Raw genomic sequence first — 25,251 nt, forward strand, 5'->3', positions numbered from 1 at the left:
ACTCACACTCACAGCTGACTCCCCCTGTCACTACCTCCCATGGCCACCAGTCCACTCACACTCACAGCTGACTCCCCCTGTCGCTACGTCACGTGGTCACCAGTCCACTCACACTCACAGCTGACTCCCCCTGTCGCTACCTCCCGTGGCCACTAGTCCACTCACACAGCAGGGAAGGTCAACACTCAACAAGCGGCTGGAGATGCGACATCATGTTTGTGTTGACGACGATCATGATGATGATGATTTCGATTTAAAGCTTTCGTGGCTTGCAAGGATTCATCTTCTTTGGTTCTTTCGGTAAAGTCACCACCACCACCACGTAGAATGAGAATAAAATAATAAATTGATAAAATTAAATAACAATAAAAATTCTCACGACGTTTCGGCCACAACACAAGCGGCCTTCATCAGGTGAAGGGACGAGGCTGTCTGGAGGACAGCGCTGGAGCGAACAAAACCACAAGCTCAGATCGCGACCTTTAAGCTGTGTGAGAGGAAACAAAGCGCCTTGACAAAGGAATTGGCATAGAATTTAGCATTTAAATGGCCGAGTGATTAGCTTGTGACTGGTCACAGAAATGGCTATGTTAAATTCAAGGCCTACACATCCACAGAGGCACCTAGTACAAATCAAACAGGAGAATTTAGCATTGAAATAGCTGAGTGATTAGCTTGTGACTGGTCACAGATATGGCTATGTTAAAGTCAAAGCCTACACATCTACAGAGGCATCTAGCACAAATCAAACAGGAGAATTTAGCATTGAAATAGCTGAGTGATTAGCTTGTGACTGGTCACAGAAATGGCTATGTTAAAGTCAAAGCATACACATTCACAGAGGCACCTAGTACAAATCAAACAGGAGAATTTAGCATTGAAATAGCTGAGTGATTAGCTTGTGACTGGTCACAGAAATGGCTATGTTAAAGTCAAGGCCTACACATTCACAGAGGCACCTAGTGGAAATCAAACAGGAGAATTTGGCATTGAAATAGCTGAGTGATTAGCTTGTGACTGGTCACAGAAATGGCTATGTTAAAGTCAAAGCATACACATCCACAGAGGCACCCCTTGACAAAGGAATTAGCATAGAATTTAGCATTGAAATAGCTCAGTGATTAGCTTGTGACTGGTCACAGAAATGGCTATGTTCAAGTCAAAGCATACACATCCACAGAGGCACCTAGTACAAATCAAACAGGAGAATTTAGCATTGAAATAACTGAGCGATTAGCTTGTGACTGGTCACAGAAATGGCTATGTTGAAGTCAAGGCCTACACATCTACAGAGGCACCTAGTACAAATCAAACAGGAGAATTTAGCATTGAAATAGCTGAGTGATTAGCTTGTGACTGGTCACAGAAATGGCTATGCTAAAGTCAAGGCCTACACATTCACAGAGGCACCTAGTAGAAATCAAACAGGAGAATTTGGCATTGAAATGGCCGAGTGATTAGCTTGTGACTGGTCACAGAAATAGCTATGTTAAAGTCAAGGCCTACACATTCACAGAGGCACCTAGTACAAATCAAACAGGAGAATTTGGCATTGAAATAGCTGAGTGATTAGCTTGTGACTGGTCACAGAAATGGCTATGTTAAAGTCAGAGCATACACATCTACAGAGGCACCTAGTACAAATCAAACAGGAGAATTTAGCATTGAAATAGCTGAGTGATTAGCTTGTGACTGGTCACAGAAATGGCTATGTTAAAGTCAAGGCCTACACATTCACAGAGGCACCTAGTACAAATCAAACAGGAGAATTTGGCATTGAAATAGCTGAGTGATTAGCTTGTGACTGGTCACAGAAATGGCTATGTTAAAGTCCAAGCATACACATTCACAGAGGCACCTAGTACAAATCAAACAGGAGAATTTAGCATTGAAATAACTAGGAGAATTTAGCATTGAAATAACTGAGTGATTAGCTTGTGACTGGTCACAAAAATGGCTATGTTAAAATCAAGGCCTACACATCTGAACTATTATCAGTAACTGGGTATACACTACACCATATAATGAATACTACGTAGTAAACCAATAAAAAAAACTAAAATATAAATTACCTCAATGCTATCAATAAACTCTATATATTCTCCAATCAGCTAGGCTACCAAACAATAAGTCGTTATATATCACAATGCCATATGGCGAAAAAAATGGGTGGATTCTTACCCTCAACGTCAGCACCACGGATAGCTACGGGCCCCGTTCAGACGGACGAGTTCATCCATGGTCGGAACAGAGGAGGGGGAGAGAGACAGCTGCGAGGCCCTAGTATACTCCGTGTTGTAAACCACACCATTAACCGTGGTGTGAGATTTATTAAGAGTCAATGCCATCGAAAGAGCTGCGGTCTGAAGGTCATCGTAAAATACAATTAATTAAGAACGGAAATGGTTTAAAACGTCTTTCCAATGGTTGCGAAGTCCAGAATCCATCCTCTCGGTTGAAATTGTCTCCGTGCTTGTATATGTGAATGGCCTCATGAACGAATCTCTCATGGTAGCCGGTTGGTTTTGCAATTATACTATTGTCACCTTCTCACCAAGCTGCTTGGCAATGGTCTTGTAAGGCCATTCCAGCCTCGTGTAGGTCTACAATCTTGTCCCTGACATCCTTGGAGAGCTCTTTGGTCTTGGCCATGGTGGAGAGTTTGGAATCTGATTGATTGATTGATTGCTTCTGTGGAAAGGTGTCTTTTATACAGGTAACGAGCTGAGATTAGGAGCACTCCCTTGAAGAGTTGTGCTCCTAATCTCAGCTCGTTACCTGTATAAAAGACGCCTGGGAGCCAGGAAACTTTCTGATCGAGAGGTGGGTCAAATAATTATTTCCCACCAACTATTGTCACTTTCTCACCAAGCTACTTGGCAATGGTCTTGTAAGGCCATTCCAGCCTCGTGTAGGTCTACAATCTTGTCCCTGACATCCTTGGAGAGCTCTTTGGTCTTGGCCATGGTGGAGAGTTTGGAATCTGATTGATTGATTGATTGCTTCTGTGGACAGGTGTCTTTTATACAGGTAACGAGCTGAGATTAGGAGCACTCCCTTTAAGAGTTGTGCTCCTAATCTCAGCTAGTTACCTGTATAAAAGACTGCTGGGAGCCAGGACTCTTTCTGATCGAGAGGTGGGTCAAATAATTATTTCCCACCAACTATTGTCACCTTCTCACCAAGCTACTTGGCAATGGTCTTGTAAGGCCATTCCAGCCTCGTGTAGGTCTACAATCTTGTCCCTGACATCCTTGGAGAGCTCTTTGGTCTTGGCCATGGTGGAGAGTTTGGAATCTGATTGATTGATTGATTGCTTCTGTGGACAGGTGTCTTTTATACAGGTAACGAGCTGAGATTAGGAGCACTCCCTTTAAGAGTGTGCTCCTAATCTCAGCTCGTTACCTGTATAAAAGACGCCTGGGAGCCAGGAATCTTTCTGATTTGAGAGGGAGTCAAATACTTATTTCCCTCATTAAAATGTCAATGAATTTATAACATTTTTGACATGCGTTTTTCTGGATTTTTATGCTGTTATTCTGTCTCTCACTGTTCAAATAAACCTACCATTAAAATTATGGACTGATCATTTCTTTGTCAGTGGGCAAACGTACAAAATCAGCAGGGGATCAAATACTTTTTTCCCTCACTGTACACACATATACACACACACGTACACACACATACTACACCACCACCATCACCACCACCATCACCACCACTACACCACCAGCACCACCACTACACCACCACCACTACACCACCACCACGACACCACCACCACTACACCACCACCACTACCACCACTACACCACCACCACTACACCACCACCACTACACCACCACCACTACACCACCATCACCACCACTACACCACCACTACACCACCACTACACCACCACTACCACTACACCACAACCACTACACTACCACCACTACACCACCACCACCACTACACCACCACCACTACACCACCACAACACCACCACCACCACTACACCACCACCACTACTACCACTACACCACCACCACTACACCACCACCACTACACCACCACCACCACACCACCACCACCACTACACCACCACCACTACTACCACTACACCACCACTACACCACCACCACCACACCACCACTACACCACCACCACCACCACTACACCACCACTACACCACCACCACCACTACACCACCACGACACCACCACCACCACCACCACTACACCACCACTACCACTACACCACCACTACCACTACACCACCACTACCACTACACCACTACACCACCACTACACCACCACTACACCACCACTACTACACCACTACTACTACTACCACCTCCACTACACCACCACTACACCACCACTACCACTACACCACCACTACCACTACACCACCACTACCACTACACCACTACACCACCACTACACCACCACTACCACTACACCACCACTACACCACCACCACTACACCACCACCACCACTACACCACTACCACTACACCACCACTACCACTACACCACCACTACACCACCACCACTACACCACCACCACTACACCACTACACCACCACTACCACCACCACCACTACACCACCACCACTACACCACCACTACACCACCACCACTACACCACCACCACCACTACACCACCACTACACCACCACCACTACACCACCACCACCACTACACAACCACTACACCACCACCACTACACCACCACCACCACTACACCACTACACCACCACTACCACCACCACCACTACACCACCACTACACCACCATCACTACACCACCACTACACCACCACTACACCACCACCACTACACCACCACCACTACACCACCACCACTACACCACCACTACCACCACCACCACTACACCACCACCACTACACCACCACCACACCACCACCACCACTACACCACCACCACTACACCACCACCACTACACCACTACACCACCACCACCACTACACCACCACCACTACACCACCACCACACCACCACCACCACTACACCACCACCACTACACCACCACCACTACACCACCACCACTACACCACCACCACTACACAACCACTACACCACCACCACTACACCACCACTACACCACCACCAATACACCACCACCACTACACCACTACACCACCACTACCACTACACCACTACCACCACCACCACTACACCACCACTACACCACCACCACTACACCACCACCACAACACCACCACCACTACACCACCACCACTACCACTACACCACCACTACACCACCACCACTACACCACCACCACTACACCACCACCACTACCACTACACCACCACTACACCACCACTACACCACCACTACACCACCACCACTACACCACCACCACAACACCACCACCACCACCACTACACCACCACCACCACTACACCACCACCACCACCACACTGAACACAATGATGGCAACGCGAGTGGAATGTGGAAGTGTGATCACGTTTATGAGGTCTTCATTCTAGATTGGCCTTCAAATGTACATTCACAACCCAAGAGATGGTGGTGATAGTGGTGGTGGTGGTGGTGATGGTGGTGATGGTGATGATGGTGGTGGTGGTGACGGTGGTGGTGGTGGTGATGGTGGTGGTGGTGATGGTGGTGGTGGTGATGGTGGTGGTGATGGTGGTGGTGGTGGTGATGGTGGTGGTGGTGATGGTGGTGATGGTGGTGGTGGTGGTGATGGTGGTGGTGGTGATGGTGGTGATGGTGGTGGTGGTGATGGTGGTGGTGATGGTGGTGGTGGTGATGGTGGTGGTGATGGTGGTGGTGGTGATGGTGGTGGTGGTGATGGTGGTGGTGGTGGTGATGGTGGTGATGGTGGTGGTGGTGATGGTGGTGGTGGTGGTGGTGATGGTGGTGGTGGTGGTGATGGTGGTGATGGTGATGATGGTGGTGATGGTGGTGGTGATGGTGGTGGTGGTGATGGTGGTGATGGTGGTGGTGGTGGTGATGGTGGTGGTGATGGTGGTGGTGGTGGTGGTGATGGTGGTGGTGATGGTGGTGATGGTGGTGATGGTGATGGTGGTGATGGTGGTGGTGATGATGGTGGTGATGGTGGTGGTGGTGGTGATGGTGGTGGTGGTGGTGATAGTGGTGATGGTGGTGGTGATGGTGGTGATGGTGGTGATGGTGATGGTGGTGATGATGGTGGTGATGGTGGTGGTGATGGTGGTGATGGTGGTGGTGATGGTGGTGATGGTGGTGATGGTGGTGGTGATGGTGGTGGTGATGGTGGTGGTGGTGATGGTGATGGTGGTGGTGATGATGGTGATGATGGTGGTGGTGGTGGTGATGGTGGTGGTGGTGATGGTGTTGATGGTGATGGTGGTGATGGTGGTGATGATGGTGATGATGGTGGTGGTGGTGGTGGTGATGATGGTGATGATGATGATGATGGTGGTGATGGTGATGGTGGTGATGGTGGTGGTGGTGATGATGGTGATGGTGGTGATGGTGGTGGTGGTGGTGATGATGGTGATGATGATGATGATGGTGGTGATGGTGGTGGTGGTGGTGATGATGGTGATGATGGTGGTGGTGGTGGTGATGGTGGTGGTAGTTACATGGAGGGTGTGAGTCGTTGCTAGGCGACCGTGGAGGCAGAGAGTGGTTGCTAGGCGACCGTGGAGGCTGGGGAGTGGTTGCTAGGCGACCGTGGAGGCTGGGGAGTGGTTGCTAGGCGACCGTGGAGGCCGGGGAGTGGTTGCTAGGCGACCGTGGAGGCTGGGGAGTGGTTGCTAGGCGACCGTGGAGGCTGGAGAGTGGTTGCTAGGCGACCCTGGAGGCCGGGGATTGGTTGCTAGGCGACAGTTGAGGCCGGGGAGTGGTTGCTAGGCGACCGTGGAGGCCGGGGAGTGGTTGCTAGGCGACCGTGGAGGCTGAGGAGTGGTTGCTAGGCGACCTTGGAGGCCGGGATGAGCTGATACACGCGTTGGCAGAATTCTTCCGGAAGTCCGGAATCCCTGAGACGGAGACACACAGAGAGACACACACAGAGAGACACAGTGAGACACACACAGTGACACACACACAGAGAGACACAGTGAGACACACACAGTGACACACACAGTGACACACAGAGAGACACACACAGAGAGACACACACAGAGAGACACACACAGAGAGACACACACAGAGAGACACACAGAGAGATACACACAGAGAGACACACACAGAGAGACACACACAGAGACACACAGAAAGATACACACACAGAGACACACACAGAGAGACACACACAGAGAGATACACAGAGAGACACACACAGAGAGACACACACAGAGAGACACACACAGAGAGACACACAGAGAGACACACACAGAGACACACAGAGAGACACACACACAGAGACACACACAGAGAGACACACACAGAGAGATACACAGAGAGACACACACAGAGAGACACACACAGAGAGACACACACAGAGACACACAGAAAGACACACACACAGAGACACACACAGAGAGACACACACAGAGAGATACACAGAGAGACACACACAGAGAGACACACACAGAGAGACACACACAGAGAGACACACAGAGAGACACACACAGAGACACACAGAGAGACACACACACAGAGACACACACAGAGAGACACACACAGAGAGATACACAGAGAGACACACACAGAGAGACACACACAGAGAGACACACACAGAGAGACACACAGAGAGACACACACAGAGAGACACACAGAGAGACACACACAGTGAGACACACACAGAGAGACACACAGTGAGACACACACACAGAGAGACACACACAGAGAGACGCACAGAGAGACACACACAGAGAGACACACAGTGACACACAGAGAGACACACACAGTGAGACACACAGTGAGACAGACAGTGAGACACACACACAGTTTGACACACACAGTGACACACAGAGAGACACACACAGTGAGACACACAGTGAGACACACAGTGAGACACACACAGAGAGACACACACAGAGAGACACACAGAGAGACACACACAGAGAGACACACAGTGACACACAGAGAGACACACACAGTGAGACACACAGTGAGACAGACAGTGAGACACACACACAGTTTGACACACACAGTGACACACAGAGAGACACACACAGAGAGACACACACAGAGAGACACACAGAGAGACACACACAGAGAGACACACAGAGAGACACACACAGAGAGACACACAGAGAGACACACACAGAGAGACACACAGAGAGACACACACAGAGAGACACACAGAGAGACACACACAGAGAGACACACAGAGAGACACACACAGTGAGACACACAGAGAGACACACACAGAGAGACACACAGAGAGACACACACAGAGAGACACACAGAGAGACACACACAGAGAGACACACAGAGAGACACACACAGAGAGACACACAGAGAGACACACACAGTGAGACACACAGTGAGACAGACAGTGAGACACACACACAGTATGACACACACACAGTGACACACACACACAGTGAGACACACAGTGAGACACACACAGAGAGACACACATTGAGACACACAGTGACACACAGTGAGACACAGTGACACACAGTGAGACACACACAGAGAGACACACATTGAGACACACAGTGACACACACAGTGACACACAGAGAGACACACACAGTGACACACACAGTGACACACACACACAGTGACACACACACAGTGAGACACACAGTGAGACACACACACACAGTGACACACCCACACAGAGAGACACACACAGAGAGACACACAGTGAGACACACACAGAGAGACACACAGTGAGACACACACAGAGAGACACACAGTGAGACACACAGTGAGACACACACAGAGAGACACACACAGAGAGACACACAGAGAGACACACACAGTAACACACACAGTGAGACACACAGTGACACACACACAGTGTCACACACACACACAGTGACACACAGAGAGACACACACAGAGAGACACACAGTGAGACACACACAGAGAGACACACACAGAGAGACACATAGTGAGACACACACAGTAACACACACAGTGAGACACACAGTGACACACACACAGTGTCACACACACACACAGTGACACACACACACACAGTGACACACACAGTGACACACACACACACACAGTGACACACACACAGTGACACACACACAGTTACACACACACACAGTTACACACACACACAGTTACACACACACACAGTTACACACACACACAGTGACACACACACAGTGACACACACACAGTGACAAAGACAAAGACAAAGATCCCCCATATAGCCTTAACAGACTGTAGGGGCAAGTGCTGTTAGCGAGCACCTATGAAGGCCGGAACGGTACACGAGGGGGTGGGTGGCCAGCACCACGCCCGACCGCCTTTGTCTCTCCCTAGTGGCGATGTTTACACACCGCACCAGGTACTCATTTGTGGCTGAGTCTCTGTGTGTGTCTCTGTGTGTGTCTCTGTGTCTCTGTGTGAGTCTCTGTGTGTCTCTGTGTCTCTGTGTGTGTCTCTGTGTCTCTGTGTGTGTCTCTGTGTCGCTGTGTCTCTTTGTGTGTCTCTGTGTCTCTGTGTGTCTCTATGTGTGTCTCTGTGTGTCTGTGTGTGTGTCTGTGTCCCTGTGTCTCTGTGTGTGTCTCTGTGTCTCTGTGTGTCTCTCTGTGTGTGTCTCTGTGTCTGTGTGTGTCTCTGTGTCTCTGTGTGTGTCTCTGTGTCTCTGTGTCTCTGTGTATGTCTCTGTGTCTCTGTGTCTCTGTGTGTGTCTCTGTGTCTCTCTGTGTCTCTGTGTGTCTCTCTGTGTCTCTGTGAGTCTCTAATGTGTCTCTGTGTGTGTCTCTGTGTGTCTCTGTGTCTCTGTGTGTGTCTCTGTGTCTCTGTGTGTGTCTCTGTGTGTGTCTCTGTGTCTCTGTGTCTCTGTGTGTGTCTCTCTGTGTGTGTCTCTGTGTGAGTCTCTGTATCTCTGTGTGTGTCTCTGTGTGTGTCTCTGTGTCTCTGTGTGTGTCTCTGTGTCTCTGTGTGTGTCTCTGTGTGTGTCTCTGTGTCTCTGTGTGTGTCTCTGTGTCTCTGTGTGTGTCTCTGTGTGTGTCTCTGTGTGTCTGTGTGTGTCTCTGTGTCTCTGTGTGTGTCTCTGTGTGTGTCTCTGTGTCTCTGTGTGTGTCTCTGTGTCTCTGTGTGTGTCTCTGTGTCTCTGTGTGTGTCTCTGTGTCTCTGTTTGTCTCTGTGTCTCTGTGTGTGTCTCTGTGTCTCTGTGTCTCTCTGTGTCCCTGTGCGTGTCTCTGTGTGTGTCTCTGTGTCTCTGTGTGTGTATCTGTGTCTCTGTGTGTCTCTGTGTGTCTCTGTCTCTGTGTTTGTCTCTGTGTGTCTCTCTGTGTCTCTGTGCGTGTCTCTGTGTGTGTCTCTCTGTGTCTCTGTGTGTGTCTCTGTGTGTGTCTCTGTGTCTGTGTGTGTCTCTGTGTCTCTGTGTGTGTCTCTGTGTCTCTCTGTGTCTCTGTGTGTGTCTCTGTGTCTCTGTGTGTGTCTCTCTGTGTCTATGTGTCTCTGTGTGTCTCTGTGTCTGTGTGTCTCTGTGTGTGTCTCTGTGTCTCTGTGTGTGTCTCTCTGTGTCTCTCTGTGTCTCTCTTTGTGTGTGTCTGTCTGTGTCTCTCTGTGTCTCTGTGTCTCTGTGTGTGTCTCTGTGTCTCTGTGTGTGTCTCTTTGTCTCTGTGTCTCTGTGTGTTTCTGTGTCTCTGTGTGTGTCTCTGTGTGTGTCTCTGTGTCTCTGTGTCTCTGTGTGTCTCTGTGTCTCTGTGTGTGTCTCTGTGTCTCTGTGTGTGTCTCTGTGTCTCTGTGTCTATGTGTGTGTCTCTGTGTCTCTGTGTGTGTCTCTGTGTGTGTCTCTGTGTCTCTCTGTGTCTCTGTGTGTGTCTCTGTGTCTCTGTGTGAGTCTCTGTGTCTCTGTGTGTGTCTCTGTGTCTCTGTGTGTGTGTGTCTCTGTGTCTCTGTGTGTGTCTCTGTGTCTCTGTGTGTGTCTCTGTGTCTCTGAGTGTGTCTCTGTGTCTCTGTGTCTCTGTGTGTCTCTCTGTGTCTCTGTGTGTCTCTGTGTCTCTGTGTGTGTCTCTGTGTCTCTGTGTCTCTCTGTGTCTCTGTGCGTGTCTCTGTGTGTGTCTCTGTGTCTCTGTGTGTGTATCTGTGTCTCTGTGTGTCTCTGTGTGTCTCTGTGTCTCTGTGTGTGTCTCTGTGTCTCTGTGTGTGTCTCTGTGTATCTGTGTGTGTATCTGTGTCTCTGTGTGTGTCTCTGTGTGTCTCTGTGTCTCTGTGTGTGTCTCTGCGTCTCTGTGTGTGTCTCTGTGTCTCTGTCTCACTGTGTGTGTCTCTGTGTCTCTGTGTGTGTCTCTGTGTCTCTGTGTGTGTCTCTGTGTCTCTGTGTGTGTCTCTGTGTATCTGTGTGTGTATCTGTGTCTCTGTGTGTGTCTCTGTGTGTCTCTGTGTCTCTGTGTGTGTCTCTGTGTCTCTGTGTGTGTCTCTGTGTCTCTGTCTCACTGTGTGTGTCTCTGTGTCTCTGTGTGTGTCTCTGTGTCTCTGTGTCTCTGTGTGTGTCTCTGTGTGTGTCTCTGTGTGTCTCTCTGTCTCTGTGTGTCTCTGTGTCTCTGTGTGTGTCTCTGTGTCTCTGTGTGTGTCTCTGTGTGTCTCTCTGTCTCTGTGTGTGTCTCTGTGTCTCTCTGTGTCTCTCTGTGGCTCTGTGTGTCTCTCTGTCTCTCTGTGTCTCTGTGTCTCTGTGTGTGTCTCTGTGTCTCTGTGTCTCTGTGTGTGTCTCTGTGTCTCTGTGTGTGTCTCTGTGTCTCTGTGTCTCTTTGTGTGTCTCTGTGTCTCTGTGTGTGTCTCTGTGTCTCTGTGTGTGTCTCTGTGTCTCTGTGTGTGTCTCTGTGTGTGTCTCTGTGTGTGTCTCTGTGTCTCTGTGTGTGTCTCTGTGTCTCTGTGTCTCTGTGTGTCTCTCTGTCTCTGTGTGTGTCTCTGTGTCTCTGTGTGAGTCTCTGTGTGTTTCTCTGTGTCTCTGTGTCTCTGTGTGTGTCTCTGTGTCTCTGTCTCACTGTGTGTGTCTCTGTGTGTGTCTCTGTGTCTCTGTGTCTCTGTGTGTGTCTCTGTGTCTCTGTGTGTGTCTCTGTGTATCTGTGTGTGTATCTGTGTCTCTGTGTGTGTCTCTGTGTGTCTCTGTGTCTCTGTGTGTGTCTCTGTGTCTCTGTGTGTGTCTCTGTGTCTCTGTCTCACTGTGTGTGTCTCTGTGTCTCTGTGTGTGTCTCTGTGTCTCTGTGTCTCTGTGTGTCTCTCTGTCTCTCTGTGTCTGTCTCTGTGTGTGTCTCTGTGTGTGTCTCTGTGTCTCTGTGTGTGTCTCTGTGTGTGTCTCTGTGTGTGTCTCTGTGTCTCTGTGTCTCTGTGTGTCTCTGTGTCTCTGTGTGTGTCTCTGTGTGTTTCTCTGTGTCTCTGTGTGTGTCTCTGTGTGTGTCTCTGTGTCTCTGTGTGTGTCTCTGTGTGTGTCTCTGTGTGTGTCTCTGTGTCTGTGTGTGTGTCTCTGTGTCTCTGTGTGTGTCTCTGTGTCTCTGTGTGTGTCTCTGTGTGTGTCTCTGTGTGTGTCTCTGTGTGTCTCTGTGTCTCTGTGTGTGTCTCTCTGTGTCTCTATGCGTGTCTCTGTGTGTGTCTCTGTGTCTCTGTGTGTGTCTCTGTGTGTCTCTGTGTCTCTGTGTGTGTCTCTGTGTCTCTGTGTGTGTCTCTGTGTCTCTGTGTCTCTGTGTGTGTCTCTGTGTCTCTGTGTGTGTCTCTGTGTCTCTGTGTGTCTCTGTGTCTCTGTGTGTGTCTCTGTGTCTCTGTGTCTCTCTGTGTCCCTGTGCGTGTCTCTGTGTGTGTCTCTGTGTCTCTGTGTGTGTATCTGTGTCTCTGTGTGTCTCTGTGTGTCTCTGTCTCTGTGTTTGTCTCTGTGTGTCTCTCTGTGTCTCTGTGCGTGTCTCTGTGTGTGTCTCTGTGTATCTGTGTGTGTATCTGTGTCTCTCTGTGTGTCTCTGTGTGTCTGTGTGTCTCTGTGTGTGTCTCTGTGTCTCTGTGTGTGTCTCTGCGTGTGTCTCTGTGTCTCTGTGTGTGTTTCTGTGTCTCTGTGTGTGTCTCTGTGTGTGTCTCTGTGTGTCTCTCTGTCTCTGTGTGTCTCTGTGTCTCTGTGTGTGTCTCTGTGTCTCTGTGTGTGTCTCTGTGTGTCTCTCTGTCTCTGTGTGTGTCTCTGTGTCTCTCTGGGTCTCTCTGTGGCTCTGTGTGTCTCTCTGTCTCTGTGTTTGTCTCTGTGTCTCTCTGTGTCTCTCTGTGTCTCTGTGTGTCTCTCTGTGTCTCTCTGTCTCTGTGTGTGTCTCTGTGTCTCTGTGTGAGTCTCTGTGTGTTTCTCTGTGTCTCTGTATCTCTGTGTGTGTCTCTGTGTGTGTCTCTGTGTCTCTGTGTGTGTCTCTGTGTGTGTCTCTGTGTGTGTCTCTGTGTCTCTGTGTGTGTCTCTGTGTCTCTGTGTCTCTGTGTGTCTCTCTGTCTCTCTGTGTCTCTGTCTCTGTGTGTGTCTCTGTGTCTGTGTGTGTGTCTCTGTGTGTGTCTCTGTGTGTCTCTGTGTCTTTGTGTGTCTCTGTGTCTCTGTGTGTCTCTCTGTCTCTCTGTGTCTCTGTCTCTGTGTGTCTCTCTGTCTCTCTGTGTCTCTGTCTCTGTGTGTGTCTCTCTGTGTGTCTCTGTGTGTCTGTGTGTCTCTGTGTGTGTCTCTGTGTCTCTGTGTGTGTCTCTGTGTCTCTGTGTATCTGTGTCTCTGTGTCTGTGTGTGTGTCTCTGTGTGTGTCTCTGTGTCTCTGTGTGTGTCTCTGTGTGTGTCTCTGTGTCTGTGTGTGTCTCTGTGTCTCTGTCTCACCTCATCTCTTGAATCTTCTTCTGCTGCAGCTGCCTGATTCTCGCCAAGCGAACTTCAGACTCAGCCCGCATCTCCTCGGCCTGAGACACAGAGACACGGAGAGAGAGACACGGGGAGAGAGACACGGGGAGAGACACACGGGGTGAGAGAGACACGCAGAGAGAGAGAGAGAGACACGGAGAGAGAGAGAGACACGGGGAGAGAGAGAGAGACGGTGAGAGAGAGACACGGGGAGAGAGAGAGACACAGAGACACGGAGAGACACCTAGAGAGACACGGAGAGAGAGACACGGGGAGAGACACACGGGGTGAGAGAGACACGGGGAGAGAGAGAGAGACAGAGAGAGAGAGACACGGGGAGAGAGAGACACGGAGAGAGAGACACGGGGTGAGAGAGACACGGGGAGAGAGAGAGAGAGACACACGGGGAGAGAGAGACACAGAGACACGGAGAGAGACACGGAGAGAGACACGGGGAGAGAGACACGGGGAGAGAGAGACACGGGGAGAGAGAGACACGGGGAGAGAAAGAGAGAGAGAGACACGGGGTGAGAGAGACACGGGGAGAGAGAGACACGAGGAGAGAGACACGGAGAGAGACACACGGGGAGAGAGACACGGGGAGAGAGAGACACGGGGAGAGACACGGGGAGAAAGACACGGAGAGAGACACAGGGAGAGAGACACGGGGAGAGAGAGACACGGGGAGAGAGAGACACGGGGAGAGACACGGGGAGAGAGACATGGAGAGAGAGACACGGAGAGAGAGAGAGACACGGAGAGAGAGACAAGGAGAGAGAGACACGCAGAGAGACACGGAGAGAGAGAGACACGGAGAGAGAGACACGGGGAGAGAGACACGGAGAGAGAGACACGGAGGGAGAGAAACGCAGAGAGACACGGAGAGAGAGAGACACGGAGAGAGAGACATGCAGAGAGAGACACGGGGAGATAGAGACACGGAGAAAGAGACACGCAGAGAGAGACACGGGGAGACAGACACGGAGAGAGAGACACGCAGAGAGAGACACGGGGAGAGAGAGACACGGGGAGAGAGAGACAGGGGGAGAGACACGGGGAGAGACACGGGGAGAGAGAGACACGGGGAGAGAGAGAGACACGGGGAGAGAGACACGGGGAGAGAGACACGGGGAGAGAGAGACACGAGGAGAGAGACACGGAGAGAGACACGGGGATAGACACGGGGAGAGAGACACGGGGAGAGAGAGATACGGGGAGAGACACGGGGAGAGAGACACGGAGAGAGACACGGGGAGAGAGAGAGACACGGGGAGAGAGAGACACGGGGAGAGAGAGACACGGGGAGAGAGAGAGACACGGGGTGAGACACGGGGAGAGAGAGACACGGGGAGAGACACGGGGAGAGAGACACGGAGAGAGACACGGGGAGAGAGAGAGACACGGGGAGAGAGAGACACGGAGCGAGACAGAGAGACAGAGACAGAGAGACAGAGACACAGAGAGACAGAGAGACAGAGAGACAGAGACAGAGACACAGGGAGACAGAGACAGAGAGACAGAGACAGGGAGACAGAGACACAGAGACACAGAGACAGAGACACAGAGAGACAGAGACACAGAGAGACAGAGAGACAGAGAGACAGAGAGACAGAGACAGAGACACAGGGAGACAGAGACAGAGAGACAGAGACAGGGAGACACAGAGACACAGAGACACAGAGAGACAGAGACACAGAGAGACAGAGACACAGAGAGACAGAGAGACAGAGAGACAGAGAGACAGAGACAGAGACACAGGGAGACAGAGACAGAGACACAGAGAGACAGAGACACAGAGAGACAGAGAGACAGAGACACAGAGACACAGAGACAGAGACACAGAGAGACAGATACACAGAGAGACAGAGACACAGGGAGACAGGGAGACAGAGACACAGAGACACAGGGAGACAGAGACAGAGACACAGGTAGACAGATAGACACAGAGACACAGAGACACAGGGAGACACAGGGAGACAGAGACACAGGGAGACAGAGACACAGAGAGACAGAGACACAGAGAGACAGAGACACAGAGAGACAGAGACACACAGAGACACAGAGAGACAGAGAGACAGAGACACAGAGAGACAGAGAGACAGAGAGACACAGAGACACAGAGACACAGAGAGACACAGGGAGACAGGAGACACAGGGAGACAGAGACACAGAGAGACACAGAGACAGAGAGACACAGGGAGACAGAGAGACACAGAGACACAGAGACACACAGAGACACAGAGAGACATGGAGACACAGAGAGACAGGAGACACAGAGACACAGATAGACAGGGAGACAGAGACACAGGGAGACAGAGAGACAGGGAGACAGAGACACAGAGAGACAGAGACACAGAGACACACAGAGACACAGAGAGACACAGAGACAGAGACACAGAGACACAGGGAGACAGAGACACAGGGAGACACAGAGACACAGAGACAGAGAGACACAGGGAGACAGAGAGACAGAGACACAGAGACACAGAGACAGAGAGACACAGAGACAGACACAGGGAGACAGAGACACAGAGAAACAGAGACACAAGGAGACAGAGACACAGAGACACAGAGACACAGGGAGACAGAGACAGAGACACAGGTAGACAGATAGACACAGAGACACAGAGACACAGGGAGACAGGGAGACAGGGAGACAGAGACACAGAGACAGAGAGACAGAGAGACAAAGACACAGGGAGACAGAGACAGGGAGACAGAGACACAGGGAGACACAGGGAGACAGAGACACAGGGAGACAGAGACAGAGACACAGAGAGACAGAGAGAGACTGGGAGACAGAGACAGATAGACAGGGAGACACAGAGAGACAGATAGACACAGAGACAGAGACACAGGGAGACAGAGACAGAGACACAGGGAGACAGATAGACACAGAGACACAGAGACACAGGGAGACAGAGACAGAGACACAGGTAGACAGATAGACACAGAGACACAGAGACACAGGGAGACAGGGAGACAGGGAGACAGAGACACAGAGACAGAGAGACAGAGAGACAAAGACACAGGGAGACAGAGACAGGGAGACAGAGACACAGGGAGACACAGGGAGACAGAGACACAGGGAGACAGAGACAGAGACACAGAGAGACACAGAGAGACTGGGAGACAGAGACAGATAGACAGGGAGACACAGAGAGACAGATAGACACAGAGACAGAGACACAGGGAGACAGAGACACATGGAGACACAGGGAGACAGAGAGACACAGAGACACAGAGACAGAGACACAGGGAGACAGAGACAGAGACACAGGGAGACAGAGACAGAGACACAGAGACACAGGGAGACACAGGGAGACAGAGACACAGGGAGACAGAGACACAGAGAGACTGGGAGACAGAGACAGATAGACAGGGAGACACAGGGAGACACAGAGAGACAGATAGACACAGAGACAGAGACACAGGGAGACAGAGACACATGGAGACACAGGGAGACAGAGAGACACAGAGACACAGAGACAGAGACACAGGGAGACAGAGACAGAGACACAGGGAGACAGATAGACACAGAGACACAGAGACACAGGGAGACAGAGACACAGGGAGACAGAGAGACAGAGACACAGAGAAACAGAGACACAGAGAGACAGAGACACACAGAGACACAGAGACACAGGGAGACAGAGACACAGAGACACAGAGAGACAGAGACACAGAGAGACAGAGACACAGAGAGACAGAGACACACAGAGACACAGAGACACAGAGAGACAGAGACACAGAGACACAGAGACACAGAGAGACACAGGGAGACAGGAGACACAGAGAGAGAGAGACACAGGGAGACAGAGACACAGAGACACAGAGAGACAGAGAGACACAGGGAGACAGAGAGACAGAGACAGAGACAGAGAGACACAGAGACACAGAGACACACAGAGACACAGAGAGACATGGAGACACAGAGAGACAGGAGACACAGAGACACAGATAGACAGGGAGACAGAGAGACACAGGGAGACAGAGAGACAGGGAGACAGAGACACAGGGAGACAGAGACACAGAGAGACAGAGACACAGAGACACAGGTAGACAGATAGACACAGAGACACAGAGACACAGAGAGACAGAGACACACAGAGAGACAGAGAGACAGAGACACAGAGACACACAGAGAGACAGAGAGACAGAGACAGAGAGACACAGGGACAGAGACAGAGACACAGGGAGACAGATAGACACAGAGAGACACAGAGAGAGAGAGACACAGGGAGACAGAGACACAGAGACACAGAGAGACAGAGAGACACAGGGAGACAGAGAGACAGAGACAGAGACAGAGAGACACAGAGACACAGAGACACACAGAGACACAGAGAGACATGGAGACACAGAGAGACAGGAGACACAGAGACACAGATAGACAGGGAGACAGAGAGACACAGGGAGACAGAGAGACAGGGAGACAGAGACACAGGGAGACAGAGACACAGAGAGACAGAGACACAGAGACACAGGTAGACAGATAGACACAGAGACACAGAGACACAGAGAGACAGAGACACACAGAGAGACAGAGAGACAGAGACACAGAGACACACAGAGAGACAGAGAGACAGAGACAGAGAGACACAGGGACAGAGACAGAGACACAGGGAGACAGATAGACACAGAGAGACAGAGACACAGGGAGACAACGACACAGAGACACAGAGACACAGAGAGACATGGAGACACAGAGAGACAGGGAGACAGAGACACAGAGAGACAGAGACAGAGACACAGAGACACAGAGACACAGAGAGACAGAGAGACAGAGACACAGAGACACAGCGAGACAGAGACACAGGGAGACAGAGACACAGGGACAGAGACAGGGAGACACAGGGAGACAGAGACACAGAGAGACAGAGACACAGAGAGACAGAGACACAGGGAGACAGAGACAGAGACACAGGTAGACAGAGAGACAGAGAGACACAGACACAGAGACACAGAGAGACAGAGACAGAGACACAGAGACACAGAGAGACAGAGACACAGGGAGACAGAGACAGAGACACAGAGACACAGAGAGACAGAGAAACAGAGACACAGAGACACACAGAGTCACAGAGAGACACAGAGAGACAGAGAGACACAGAGACAAAGACACAGAGACAGAGACACAGAGACAGAGACACAGAGAGACAGGAGACACAGAGAGACAGATAGACAGGGAGACAGAGACACACAGAGACACAGAGAGACACAGAGACAGAGAGACAGAGAGACACAGAGACACACAGAGACACAGAGAGACACAGAGAGACAGAGAGACACAGAGACAAAGACACAGAGACAGAGACACAGAGACAGAGACACAGAGAGACAGGAGACACAGAGAGACAGATAGACAGGGAGACAAAGACACACAGAGACAGAGACTCAGGGAGACAGAGACACAGAGACACAGAGAGACACAGAGACACAGAGACAGAGAGACAGAGACACAGAGACACACACAGAGAGACAGAGAGACAGAGACACAGAGACACACAGAGACACAGAGACACACAGAGAGACACAGAGACACACAGAGAGACACCACCACCACCACCTGATGGAGGTAAGCTCTCCGATCCTCCAGCTTCCGTGTCTCCGTGTCTCGGATCTGCTGTCTCAGAGTCTCCGCGTGTCTCTGTCTCTGACGGCGGAGATCTTCCTGGCGGGCAAGGGCTGTACCCTGGGCTTCTTCCTGTGCCCTGTGGGGGAGAGACACGGGGAGAGAGAGACACGGGGAGAGACACGGGGAGAGACACGGGGAGAGACACGGGGAGAGAGACACGGGGAGAGACACGGGGAGAGACACGGGGAGAGACACGGGGAGAGAGACACGGGGAGAGACACGGGGAGAGACACGGGGAGAGAGAGAGAGACACGGGGAGAGAGACGGGGAGAGACACGGGGAGAGAGAGAGACACGGGGAGAGACACGGGGAGAGACACGGGGAGAGAGAGACACGGGGAGAGAGAGAGACACGGGGAGAGACACGGGGAGGGGGAGAGACACGGGGAGAGAGAGAGACACGGGGAGAGACACGGGGAGAGACACGGGGAGAGAGACACGGGGAGAGACACGGGGAGAGACACGGGGAGAGAGAGACACGGGGAGAGAGAGAGACACGGGGAGAGACACGGGGAGAGAGAGACACGGGGAGAGAGACACGGGGAGAGAGAGACACGGGGAGAGACACGGGGACAGACACGGGGAGAGAGAGAGACACGGGGAGAGAGAGACACGGGGAGATAGAGAGACACGGGGAGAGAGAGAGACACGGGGAGAGAGAGACACGGGGAGGGGGTGAGACACGGGGAGAGAGAGAGACACGGGGAGAGAGAGAGACACGGGGAGAGACACGGGAGAGAGAGACACGGGGGGGGTGAGACGGGGGGAGAGACACGGGGTGAGAGAGAGACACGGGGAGAGAGAGACACGGGGAGAGAGACACGGAGAGAGAGACACGGGGAGAGAGAGACACGGGGAGAGAGAGAGACACGGGGGGGTGAGACACGGGGAGAGAGAGACACGGGGAGAGAGAGACACGGGGAGAGAGAGACACGGGGGGAGAGAGACACGGGGAGAGAGAGACACGGGGTGAGAGAGAGACACGGGGAGAGAGACACGGAGAGAGAGACACGGGGAGAGAGAGACACGGGGAGAGAGAGAGACACGGGGGGTGAGACACGGGGGAGAGAGAGACACGGGGGAGAGAGAGACACGGGGAGAGAGAGACACGGGGGGAGAGAGACACGGGGAGAGAGAGACACGGGGTGAGAGAGAGACACGGGGAGAGAGAGACACAGGGAGAGAGACACGGGGAGAGAGACACGGGGAGAGAGAGACACGGGGGGAGAGAGACACGGGGAGAGAGAGACACGGGAGAGAGAGAGACACGGGGAGAGAGAGAGACACGGGGAGAGAGAGACACGGGGAGAGACACGGGGGAGAGAGAGACACGGGGAGAGAGAGAGACACGGGGAGAGACACGGGGAGAGACACGGGGAGAGAGAGAGACACGGGGAGAGACACGGGGAGAGACACGGGGAGAGAGAGACACGGGGAGAGAGAGAGACACGGGGAGAGACACGGGGAGGGGAGAGACACGGGGAGAGAGAGAGACACGGGGAGAGACACGGGGAGAGACACGGGGAGAGAGACACGGGGAGAGACACGGGGAGAGACACGGGGAGAGAGAGACACGGGGAGAGAGAGAGACACGGGGAGAGACACGGGGAGAGAGAGACACGGGGAGAGAGACACGGGGAGAGAGAGACACGGGAGAGACACGGGGACAGACACGGGGAGAGAGAGAGACACGGGGAGAGAGAGACACGGGGAGATAGAGAGACACGGGGGAGAGAGAGAGACACGGGGAGAGAGAGACACGGGGAGGGGGTGAGACACGGGGAGAGAGAGAGACACGGGGAGAGAGAGAGACACGGGGAGAGACACGGGAGGAGAGAGACACGGGGGGGGTGAGACGGGGGGAGAGACACGGGGTGAGAGAGAGACACGGGGAGAGAGAGACACAGGGAGAGAGAGACACGGGGAGAGAGACACGGAGAGAGAGACACGGGGAGAGAGAGACACGGGGAGAGAGAGAGACACGGGGGGTGAGACACGGGGAGAGAGAGACACGGGGAGAGAGAGACACGGGGAGAGAGAGACACGGGGGGAGAGAGACACGGGGAGAGAGAGACACGGGGTGAGAGAGAGACACGGGGAGAGAGACACGGGAGAGAGAGACACGGGGAGAGAGAGACACGGGGGAGAGAGAGAGACACGGGGGGTGAGACACGGGGAGAGAGAGACACGGGGAGAGAGAGACACGGGGAGAGAGAGACACGGGGGGAGAGAGACACGGGGAGAGAGAGACACGGGGTGAGAGAGAGACACGGGGAGAGAGAGACACAGGGAGAGAGACACGGGGAGAGAGACACGGGAGAGAGAGACACGGGGGGAGAGAGACACGGGGAGAGAGAGACACGGGGAGAGAGAGAGACACGGGGAGAGAGAGAGACACGGGGAGAGACACGGGGAGAGACACGGGGAGAGAGAGACACGGGGAGAGAGAGAGACACGGGGAGAGACACGGGGAGAGAGAGACACGGGGGGAGACACGGGGAGAGACACGGGGAGAGAGACGGGGAGAGAGAGACACGGGGAGAGAGACACGGGGAGAGAGAGACACGGGGAGAGAGAGAGACACGGGGAGAGAGAGAGACACGGGGAGAGACACGGGAGAGAGAGACACGGGGAGAGACACGGGGAGAGAGAGAGACACGGGGAGAGACACGGGAGAGAGAGACACGGGGAGAGACACGGGGAGAGACACGGGGAGGGGGTGAGACACGGGGAGAGACACGGGGACAGAGAGACACGGGGGAGAGAGACACGGGGAGAGACACGGGGAGAGACACGGGGAGGGGGTGAGACACGGGGAGAGAGAGAGACATGGAGAGAGAGACACGGGGAGAGAGAGACACGGGGAGAGAGAGAGACACGGGGAGAGAGAGAGAGACACGGGGAGAGTCACGGGGAGAGACACGGGGAGAGAGACACGGGGAGAGAGAGAGACACGGGGAGAGAGAGAGACACGGGGAGAGACACGGGGAGAGACACGGGGAGAGAGAGACACGGGGAGAGAGAGAGACACGGGGAGAGACACGGGGAGAGAGAGACACGGGGGGAGACACGGGGAGAGACACGGGGAGAGAGACGGGGAGAGAGAGACACGGGGAGAGACACGGGGAGAGAGAGACACGGGGAGAGAGAGAGACACGGGGAGAGAGAGAGACACGGGGAGAGACACGGGGAGAGAGAGACACGGGGAGAGACACGGGGAGAACACGGGAGAGAGACACTCCCCGTGTCTCCCCCCACTCTCTCTCTCCCCCCACTCCTCTCCCCCCACTCTCTCTCCCCCACTCTCTCTCCCCCCACTCTCTCTCCCCCCACTCTCTCTCTCCCCCCCACTCCCCCCCCCCCACCTCTCCCCCCTCTCTCCCCCACTCTCTCTCCACTCTCTCTCCCACTCTCTCTCCCCCCACTCCTCTCTCCCCACTCTCTCTCCCCCACTCTCTCTCCCCCCACTCTCTCTCCCCCCTCTCTCTCCCCCCACTCTCTCTCCCCCCACTCTCTCTCCCCCCCCCACTCTCTCTCCCCCCACTCTCTCTCCCCCCACTCTCTCTCCCCCCACTCTCCCCCACCACCTCTCTCCTCCCCCCACTCTCTCCCCCCCCCTCTCTCTCTCTCCCCACTCTCTCTCTCCCCCACTCTCTCTCCCCCACTCTCTCTCTCCCCCCACTCTCTCTCCCCCCACTCTCTCTCCCCCCACTCTCTCTCCCCCCCACTCTCTCTCCCCCCCTCTCTCCCCCCCCCTCTCTCTCTCCCCCCACTCTCTCTCCCCCACTCTCTCTCTCTCTCCCCCCTCTCTCTCCCCCACTCTCTCTCCCCACTCTCTCTCCCCCCACTCTCTCTCCCCCCCCACTCTCTCTCCCCCCACTCTCTCTCCCCCCACACTCTCTCTCCCCCACTCTCTCTCCCCCCACTCTCTCTCCCCCCACTCTCTCCCCCCACCACTCTCTCTCCCCCCACTCTCTCTCCCCCCACTCTCTCTCTCCCCCCACTCTCTCTCCCCCCACTCTCTCTCCCCCACTCTCTCTCCCCCCACTCTCTCTCCCCCCACTCTCTCCTCCCCCCACTCTCTCTCTCTCCCCCCACTCTCTCTCCCCCCACTCTCTCTCCCCCACTCTCTCTCCCCCACTCTCTCTCTCCCCCACTCTCTCTCCCCCCCACTCTCTCTCTCCCCACTCTCTCTCCCCCACTCTCTCTCTCCACCCACTCTCTCTCCCCCCACTCTCTCTCCCCCACTCTCTCTCCCCCCACTCTCTCTCTCCCCCCACTCTCTCTCCCCCCACTCTCTCTCTCCCCCCACTCTCTCTCTCCCCCACTCTCTCTCCCCCCACTCTCTCTCTCTCCCCCCACTCTCTCTCCCCCCACTCTCTCTCTCCCCACTCTCTCTCCCCCCACTCTCTCTCTCCCCACTCTCTCTCCCCCCACTCTCTCTCTCCCCACTCTCTCTCTCCCCACTCTCTCTCTCCACCCACTCTCTCTCCCCCCACTCTCTCTCCCCCCACTCTCTCTCCCCCCACTCTCTCTCTCCCCACTCTCTCTCCCCCACTCTCTCTCTCCCCCACTCTCTCTCTCCCCACTCTCTCTCTCCCCACTCTCTCTCTCTCCCCCCACTCTCTCTCTCCCCCCACTCTCTCTCCCCCCCACTCTCTCTCTCCCCCCAGTCCCCCCCCCACCACTACCCCCCACCACTCTCTCTCCCCCCCACTCTCTCTCTCTCCCCCCACTCTCTCTCTCCCCCCCACCACTACCCCCCACCACTCCCCCACTACCTAGCGACGTTCATGAAGTCCTCCCTCTCTCCCACCACTCTCTCTCTCTCCCCACTCTCTCTCTCCCCACTCTCTCTCTCCCCCACTCTCTCTCTCCCCCCCACCACTACCCCCCACCTCTCCCCCCCACTACCTAGCGACGTTCATGAAGTCCTCCCTCTCTCTCCCCCCCACTCTCTCACTCTCTCCCCCCACTCTCTCCCTCCACTCTCTCCCCCACTCTCTCTCTCCCCCCACCACTACCCCCCACCTCTCCCCCCCACTACCTAGCGACGTTCATGAAGTCCTCCCTCTCTCTCCCTCCACTCTCTCTCTCCCCCCACCACTCCCCCCACTACCCCCCACCACTCCCCCCACTACCTAGCGACGTTCATGAAGTCCTCCCCTCTCTCTCCCACCACTCTCTCTCTCTCCCCACTCCCTCTCTCCCCCCACTCTCTCCCTCCACTCTCTCTCTCCCCCCCCCACTCCCCCCACTACCCCCCACCTCTCCCCCCACTACCTAGCGACGTTCATGAAGTCCTCCCTCTCTCTCCCCCCCACTCTCTCACTCTCTCCCCCCACTCTCTCCCTCCACTCTCTCCCTCCACTCTCTCTCCCCCCACCACTCCCCCCACTACCCCCCACCACTCCCCCCACTACCCCCCACCACTCCCCCCCACTACCTAGCGACGTTCATGAAGTCCTCCCTCTCTCCCACCACTCTCTCTCTCTCCCCACTCTCTCCCTCCACTCTCTCTCTCCCCACTCTCTCTCTCCCTCCACTCTCTCTCTCCCCCCCCCCACCACTCCCCCCACCACTCTCTCTCCCCCCCACTACCTAGCGACGTTCATGAAGTCCTCCCTCTCTCTCGCCGCCTCCGCTTCTCTCTGGCCCCGCCTGGCGT

At 53.8% G+C, this 25,251-nt stretch overlaps 1 protein-coding gene across 1 annotated transcript; it reads right to left on the minus strand.

The window, feature by feature from the left end:
• Window positions 1-5,461: 5,461 nt before the first annotated feature.
• LOC142923448 (cilia- and flagella-associated protein 45-like) lies at window positions 5,462-25,245 on the minus strand. Its single transcript, XM_076064561.1, has 4 exons — window positions 25,185-25,245; window positions 19,516-19,660; window positions 13,926-14,005; window positions 5,462-7,000 (listed from the first exon to the last, which is right to left on the minus strand). Exons 1-4 carry the CDS (start codon window positions 25,196-25,198, stop codon window positions 6,931-6,933), a joined length of 309 nt encoding a protein of 102 aa, XP_075920676.1. The 5' UTR covers window positions 25,199-25,245; the 3' UTR covers window positions 5,462-6,930.
• Between the last annotated feature and the right edge of the window lie 6 nt (window positions 25,246-25,251).

The sequence above is a fragment of the Petromyzon marinus genome, unplaced genomic scaffold (genome assembly GCF_048934315.1).
Source record: "Petromyzon marinus isolate PM22_M1 ecotype Great Lakes invasive population unplaced genomic scaffold, UKy_Petmar_22M1.pri1.0 PM_Scaffold_52, whole genome shotgun sequence".
Classification (NCBI taxonomy): Eukaryota; Metazoa; Chordata; class Hyperoartia; order Petromyzontiformes; family Petromyzontidae; genus Petromyzon; species Petromyzon marinus.

Coding starts and splice junctions, on each gene's coding strand:
- LOC142923448 (XM_076064561.1), bottom strand. Junction 14,006..19,515: donor GGAGAGCTTACCTCCATCAG/GTGGTGGTGGTG, acceptor TCTGTGTCTCAG/GCCGAGGAGATGCGGGCTGA. Junction 7,001..13,925: donor AAGAAGATTCAAGAGATGAG/GTGAGACAGAGA, acceptor TCTCCGTCTCAG/GGATTCCGGACTTCCGGAAG.